Source organism: Nematolebias whitei, chromosome 6 (assembly GCF_014905685.2).
Source record: "Nematolebias whitei isolate Nwh7 chromosome 6, NemWhi1, whole genome shotgun sequence".
In the NCBI taxonomy this organism is placed as follows: domain Eukaryota; kingdom Metazoa; phylum Chordata; class Actinopteri; order Cyprinodontiformes; family Rivulidae; genus Nematolebias; species Nematolebias whitei.
The window spans coordinates 30,626,444-30,634,711 of record NC_056503.1 but is presented as its reverse complement, the minus strand read 5'-3'; the positions used below and the strand labels follow the sequence as shown (position 1 = coordinate 30,634,711).

Below are 8,268 nucleotides of genomic sequence, written 5' to 3'. Positions count from 1 at the left end.
GTTCCCGCCTGCCGCCGTCTCCGCGTGCCATTTATGCACAGCACGCTGCTCCGGTCCTCCCGACAAAACACACCTACGTGTCCGAGCACGATGGCCCGCTCCAACTGCGTCCACTGAGAGACATGGAGGCTAAATAACATCCTATAAAGAGCCTGAAAAGCTACCCGGAAACCGGCGGTCGTAGCCTGGCGGCGGCCGCCGGGGGAGACGGCGGGTATCGGGCCGGCTCAGCTGAAACGGAGATGGAGCTGAAGATCCAGAAAGCCATCGACTTTAAGGTGGAGGGTCATCGCTGCTACAAGGAGAAGAAATTCCGGGAGGCGATAGGCAAGTACCACCGGGCGCTGCTGCAGCTCAAGGGGGTGCATGTGGTGGACGGGACGACGGGCTCCGAGGTCAACCTGCTGAGCCAAGCCGCCGCCAAGCTGACCGAGGAGCAGCGGAGAGCCGTGGAGAGCACCGAGATCGAGTGCTACGACAGCCTGACAGGTGAGCGGTGCCGGCCCGCCAGGTCCAAACACTCAGCGTGTTTACTGCTGACAACATTGTTGGCGCTGGTTCACCGGGTTCACTAGAAACAGGGCTGATGCTGGAGGCAGGAATGATGCTGGAGGCAGGAATGATGCTGGAGGCAGGAATGATGCTGGAGGCAGCTGTTCAGTTGAAGAAGTGGATGGCTCTTCATCCTGGCCTGTGGCAGTGGGTGCTCCAAAATATTTCAGAAGTGCCCCTGAATTTGCATCAGATATATAAAATTACATATTTTTTTATGTTTGGTATTCTGAATGTCAAACATAAAAACATACACCATCAATTGTGTCATCATCAAACAGTCATGATTATATCCCTCATGGTGGTTATTTAATAGGATATAAAACCTTTGTTGCAGCCTTATGCAATAGAGTAATTATGGCAGGCCAACATAGTTTTTCTCAACTAATGTGATTAAGGGACTATTAAACCGACATAGCAAATGACAAAAACAACCAAGCCTTTTTTTTTTTAAGCCTACATACATTTCCAATTTATGAAATTCATAGAAGTATTGTAGGCCGCGCTGAAACATTAGCGCCTCCAATGGACCGTCAGGCTTCGAGTTCCAGTCATCCAAAGTACATCACAAAATCATTGCCTTTAGAAATTATAGTGGTCCATTATTACTTTTCCATGTTGTTTGTTTAGTTTAAGAAGAATGTCAATCTTCAAGACGGTCATATTTTCCGCCGTTAACAAAATATGTCGTCCTAAGCAGCTAACCAGTTAGCATTAGCAAGCTACAGCCTACACACAACAAGAAATGACAGTAACACACAGCTCTTCTTACCTTTATGTTTTGCTCGTTTCTCCTCTTCTTCTTTTCTCTTTTTCCTAAACTGACCTTTTCCTTTCCATCTTCCATAATTTGCATTTAAGCGGATTAGATTAACACCGTCACCAACCCAGGGTTGCCAGCCCAGACCTGACTGACAGCTGCCAGCCCAAGAACCTCCATATACACAGCTATGGGTGGTTGTTAGAATTTGGACAGCTTTTAACAACGTTTGGTATCCTGATGCATGCTCAACGTTTGGTAGGTGTTCAGAAAGTTTTTATCTTCAGAGATCGTGGGCACGGTGGGGGGGGGGGGGAGCGGGAGGTGTGGAGGTGTTTTGCCGCCCCCTGCTGGAGGCCGCCCATGTCGCCCATATAAGGAACCGCCACTGTCAGTTGTTTCTCATCAAGTTCTTCTGCAACAAACATTCACACTGCAGTTTGGCAGCAACTGTAATTTGTCTAGTTTCTTCTTCTTATGGTTTCAGTGTTTTCCTCTGTGCCACCAGTCTTTTTCTCCTCAGTCAGTTTCTCCTCTGGCCCCGCCCACTCTCACCTGATACCGCCTGTCATTGTGACCAGGTGTCTCCACTTTGTTCATCAGCCCGTCTATAAAACCTCTAAGTTTTCACTTCACGTGCAGTGGAACATTATGTGCTTTCATGATACGTCTAGCTCCTGTTGTTTCGCTTTGTGTCTCATAACCACGACTCCTTTTCTCACTTAAAATCAAACTTATCCAGAGCCACGAAACATACCTGAAGCTTTAAATCAACACAACTCATTAAGTGTTTTAAAAGTACCACATGTAAAGACTATTCCTTGTTAAACTATAAATTAAACATATGTAATAAATCTTTGGTGTTTTGTAATTTAGGACAAAAAAAATGTATTTTTTTATCTGCTAAAGTTTGAACCATGCTAGCATATGTGAGTCCTGACTGTGTATTTACAGGAAATGGCTAAGTTTCCTACTTTGAAATATTAAATCACAAACTGGGATCCTAATAAATATTATTACTTGTTATTAGTAAAAATAAGCATTAAGTCACTTTGTTGGATGTGTATTTGTGACCATGTTTTGTAATAAAGGCCTTCAGTTGATTAAATGCAGGCCTTTATTACCGGTGTCTATTAGTAAAGTGACTTGGAACACTTCATTTAAATTTTTTGTAATCTAGTAATATGTGATATCTGTGCAACTCAGTTCTGTTTTTTTCTACTGAAATGTGCACATTTATGCAGAACATTCCTGCATGTTACATTATTGCATGGGGAACAGAGAGCAACCATAGATTATTGTTTGGCCACCTCAGTCATTTGAGGAAATTATACTTTTAAGCAAAATAAAAACTAGAAAGCAACGTTTCCTCAAATGATCAGGGTGGATGAATTAAACATATACAGCAGTGGCCATCTTGGATTTAGACGTGGCAACCCAATTTTCCATCAGGACCTTTTTAACGCAGCCGTACACCAAAATGGAAGTCTTATTTTTGAAGTTATCAGCTCACAACACAAACGGACGGATGCTCCATGACGAGACAAAAACAGCTGATAGAGGACGGTAAAAATTAAAAATGACGATACCTAATTTTATCTCCATATCTGTAAAAAAAAATGGCTGAGTTAACCCATTTTGATTATGTTGATTAGTTGTAGAGGCCATCTTGAACTGGGTTGACTAAATGACTCGTGATTTTTTTTTTTTTACAGAGTTTAATAAAATCTATCCACTGGTTTAAGATATTTTGCTAACAAAAACAGATTGGTGGCAACAGGTTACTTATGCGTTAAATTTGACATCTATTCTTAATTGTATTTATTGTATCTTGGAAAATTAACTAATATTTCTGTATGATTTGACTTGTTTGTATTTCTGTTACGACTTCTTCCTGTCGATACTGAAAATGCCTCCTCCACTTTTCAATCGGACGAACAGTCGATTTATAAAGAACAAAGAAAAGATTTAAAACGTGCTTTTTGAGACTGTAGGTCAAATTCTCCTGAACACACAATTTAAAAAAAGTACAAAGCATCTGAGCGTGTTTGGAAACGTTTACAGCCTGTATGTGAGCTAGAGATGCGATTTTTGGCCTGAGCCTGTACCCGACCCAAAATTCGGGCTGGGTCGTGCCAAAGTTATGTGCTTGATGGGCAGGCCATGTTGGGCTCGGGCTTTTGATGCGGTTTTAATTGCGCAAGTGGCCCCGCCCACCTTTTGCTCTTATCACACATCTGAGGATTTGCAATTGACCCACAACAAGTGACATAATGGAGCTGGAATGTATTAATCAAAAGCTAAAAACAGGAGAACTCACTCTATAAAACCAGCACAGTGAAACCTGCTGATGTGTGTCAGGTCCAGTGCATGTTCAAGTCCGACCGGCTGATTGAAAGAAGTAAAAAAATGTTGTGTTAAGCTTCCGATGGACAACCGGATCACCGGCCGCGCGCCTCTCCGCACCTGCTTTCAATTGCGGTGAAGGAAGTTGCATCTGAAGCTACAAAAGCTGAAGCGAGCAGAGCCTTCAATTAAAATAGCCTTGTTCTGTATTTTTCCAAATAATTTTGCTCTAAAAATATTTTTGTTCTTCTGTATAATAACCTATCTTTAGAGAACAACAAAAAAGGTTGAATCATGTCATCTGGACTTCGTTTTTTTGTTAAAAAGAAACGTTTCGCCCCTCATGATTATGACATGATTCAACCTTTTTTGTTGTTATATACCTGGATGACTGAGAAAACAAACTTTGTGTTTTTGAAACCATTAGTGAAAAGGCCAGACTTCAGGGGTATCTGAGGCAGGCTTGAAACACAAGAGTCAGGGTGGCTTCTGGGTAATACCAGATGGCTAGGCCTCAGACTGACGAAGCCTCTTGGATGAGGGGTGAAACGTTTCTTTTTAACAAAAAAAAACCCCGAAGTCCAGATGACATGATTCAACCTTTTTTGTTGTTATATACCTGGATGACTGAGAAAACAAACTTTGTCTATCTTTAGAGGTTTATTTTTAGGCTATTTGTTTTGTATGTTAATATTCATTTGGTGAAACAAGCAATCTTCTATCTTCCTTTCTTTGAAATATATTTTTAAAATATCACGTCAAACTGATTTGCTTACAAAAGCAGTAAAAGCTTAATTTAAAGAAAGTTGAGGTTTTATTTGGTCGTGTTCGGACCTCTAATTATAGACAATTGGTCGGGACGGGATCAGACAAAATGGCTATGGGTTGGGGTCGGTTGGATTTTTTAGGCCTGAATGCAAATCTAATGTGAGCCAGGTGCAGCCATGTTGATGACATCACTTCCAACTGTTGGAATCTGCTCATGGAAAGCTGTTATTTCCATCCCGCCACGAGTCATGAGGACAGATAGCTTTATCCGTATCCACATATACAGCACTCAGTCAGGTGCTCCCGCCAGGATAAAAGCTCTGAAAAATACACAGATTTCTACAAATTCACGAGAAAAGTTCCAACACAGAGAAAAGACAAACACGAGCTGGAGGATCCAATGATCTTTATTCAGCGTTGGTTTTGAAGCCAGGTGGAAAGTCAGTGGTACAGCAGTCTTGATGTGTTCAACGTGTTTCGAGTCCTGGACTGCATCACACGTCGCTCACCGCAGCTTTATAAATAACTCGCTTCCTCTCTGAGCTCCACTGGCGTTGGGACGGCCAAGTCCGAGTGCATTCGCTTTGAAAAGTCAAAACGTTTTCCTTTTGTTTACCAGAAAAAGGCCAATTTCAGTGATTATAATAACCTCTGATGGACTCAGCGGCTGTTACCGTGCATCCAAATTTAGATTATAACTCATTTTAATGTTACTCAAACATAAAAATAAAAATAAGCCAAATTAAGACGTTCAGGTTGTTTTCAATGAATTACAGTTTTCATGCACTGTTCTTTCAATTAAATACATAAAAAAGAAGCGTTTGAATTTGTTCTTGCCGTTTCAGTTGTAGAGATAGAAGAGCATTTCCTCCACAGCTTTAAAGACATCTTTCTGTCGTGGCGTCTTAAACAAGAATAAAGTGCTTTTCTTTGAAATAAATTGTTTTAAATCGCTCCAGATCTAACACTGAGAAGGCGCCTGTGCTTCATCGCACAGGTGAGCAGGCAAAAGATACAAAATAAAAAACACACACTCAGCAGTTCACACGGTGTGTCTTTAAATCTGTGCTTTATGGTCATACGCCGACTGAGATGATCAGTGTTTGAAGTTCTGTTGGGAAAAACGAGACTTTTGCTGCGTTTTTATTTCTGCGCGAGTCTTTCTTGGGCAGGTTTGTTCAACAGCGTCCACACTGCTCACTTATAAACAGTTTTTTTCATCTCGATCAGACCTGCATACAAAAGTAAAAACACCCAGTCTCACAGTCAGCATCACATGCACCCTGATGCACACAATAAAAAAATAAAAAAATCATACTTCATATTTTCCTGAAGTGTTTTTTTTTTGTTTTGTTTTTGTGCAACAACGTTGAAACTTTGGAGTGTTTGTATTCTGATAAAGTCCAGAAATATGAGCGGACTCTACGTGGTGTGCTCATTTCACGAAACCAGTGAAATTCAGTGGAAAGCCTATGAACAATTAGTATCCTACCTGCCGTAGATAGCTCTTTGAAAAAACACCATTTTATAAACATTTACACTGCCGAACAACGCGGTTTTTCAGCAGCAGCATTATAATATTCCTGCAGGAAGTGCCACAAGTTGCAGAGGAAGCGTTACAGCTAGCTGCTGCTGTGTTTTGTGCTTGCTAATAACCATAGAAATACTTGTAAATACATGTCTAACGCATAAAGGCAATGTAAAGCTTACAAAACAGCGTTCATGTGAAACTTATGAGTCATTTTAAGATGGCAGTCCTGACCTCACTCAGACTAGACGATAGCTCATCGATCTGTAGGCTCTTATTTTCTCTAAACTGAGGTTGTCTGAGGTAACAGGTAAGATGTTTGTTGTCCATAACTTTTCCACTTAAGCCAACTTCTTTTTGCAACCTTCAGCGCACACGCAGACACACGCCCACACCGTTAGACACGGGAGAGCCACATCACATACAGATGTGAATAAGGGACTCGGAGCTCTGATATCTGTCTGCCCCCTCCCCGCACCATTGCTGCTTCTTATGTTCTCATTGTAAATGACGCCGGAGCAAAGTAAAACGTTAATATGTCAATACGTCACAACAATGCTGATAACTGATCAGGCAAAACAAAAAACAAAAACTATAGTAAGTCAGTTTTGAGGTCGCTGTCTTCTCAGGTGACTCAGTGGGGACGTCTTCGTAGTTCTGCCACGTCTCTGTATCTGAGCTCACCTCTGCCGTACAATCCAGTGCCGCCGCGCTCTGTAAGTCCAGCCACGTCTCTGATCGGTATCCCGAGTCGTTACATGAGAGCTGGCGACGCGAGCCGAGCGGCTGACACTCAGCAGGAAGCGGCGTGGAGCTGCGGCGACAGCTGACAGTCTCACCGTGTCTCCCTTTGCAATCGTTAGCAGTTCAGGAAGGCACGTAATACTCTGAGAGTGCTCTCCGGTCACTTGAGCAGTTTTACGACCTGCTGTTTTGCGTGACAGGCACTTGTACGCCTTTTTGTCCCGCGGCTGTGCAAAGAAGAGATAAGAGACTGTTAGTGACGGGCAAAATGAACTCCCATCGGATCAGACAAGGTTCAACTGATCATACAAATGGCTTACCCAGTCGGTACTTCTCTTTAGCCTCTAACCGCTCTTTGGCATTAAAGTACCAGACTGTGATGGCATAGCTGCAAGACACAACACAAATTTAGAGCTTCTTTTCTTCCACATTTTACATTGTACATTGGTGCAATTTATTGACATCTATATCTTGTAAAAAAAAATAAAAATAATTTAAAAACATCTGTCCTCTGATCTGTCAAGCATGTATTCATGTGTGAAAAATATAATAAAACATCAACCCTCAGCAGGAATCGGCTTAAAAAACAGCAATGGGTCTCATGTTCAGGATGCAGTTTAACACACCGTATTATTTTACATTATTAGTGTTTAGCATCTTTTAGTGTATAATTTAGCGTTCATTTAGCACAGGGGTGTCAAACTCACTTACAAAAGAGGGCCAAAATTAAAACCTTGTTAGGCCAATTTCAGAAACTGCATTAACTTAAATCAGATACCCAACATCTTTTCTTGGTCACAGTTTCCTCAATAAGAGTCTGATTGGTCTCACTTGATGTTCTCTGTTGTGCTTTCAACATCATAATCAAAGATTACTGAAAAAAATTCAAGATAGAAGTATTTTATGTTTCACATATCATCTTGGGGGCCAGATGTCAACGAGGGCCTCATTTGGCCCCCGGTCCTTGAGTTTGACACATAAAGTTTAACATATATATCAGGGCTGTTCAACAAAACTGTTCAGGGGCCACAGTTTCTGAAAGCCAGCAGCTCAGGGGTCAGACATTCAGCAATTAAAGTCATAATGTAAATAAACCAAAGTTTACTATGATCTGATACCTTTTAAATTTGGTTATTTTATTGCATTGAATCATAAATGCAATAAACAGAACCAAAACCCAGAATCCATCCATCTTTTACCCGTTTCTTCCATTTTGGGTCACGGGGATCGCCAGTGCCCATGTCCAGCAATCACTGTGCGAGGGGCGGGGGACACCCTGGACAGGTCTCCAGTCCATCACAGGGACACTTAGAGACAAACAACCATTCACTCTCTCACTCACACCTAGGGACAATTTAGAGTTACCAATCAGCCTAACATACATGTTTTTTTTGGGTCTGTGGGAGGAAACCGGAGTACCTGGAGAAAACCCACGCATGCACGGAGAGAACATGCAAACACCACCCAGAAAGGCCCCCGGGATTTGAACCAGGGACCTGCTCGCTGAGAGGCAGCAGCTCTACCAGTTGTGCCACCGTACTGCCAGAAGCAATGTTGCGACAAAGAAATA

The 8,268-nt window shown here is 42.0% G+C and overlaps 1 protein-coding gene across 1 annotated transcript in view; it reads left to right on the top strand.

Annotated features, from left to right (window-relative positions):
• The window catches only part of npas1 (neuronal PAS domain protein 1), a 59,320-nt gene that overhangs the window by 25,607 nt on the left and 25,445 nt on the right, over positions 1–8,268 (top strand). Inside the window, exon 5 of the mRNA XM_037678179.1 lies at positions 4,693–4,723. Coding sequence (XP_037534107.1) covers positions 4,693–4,723 — 31 coding nt within the window. The remainder of the gene's footprint in view (positions 1–4,692; positions 4,724–8,268) is intronic.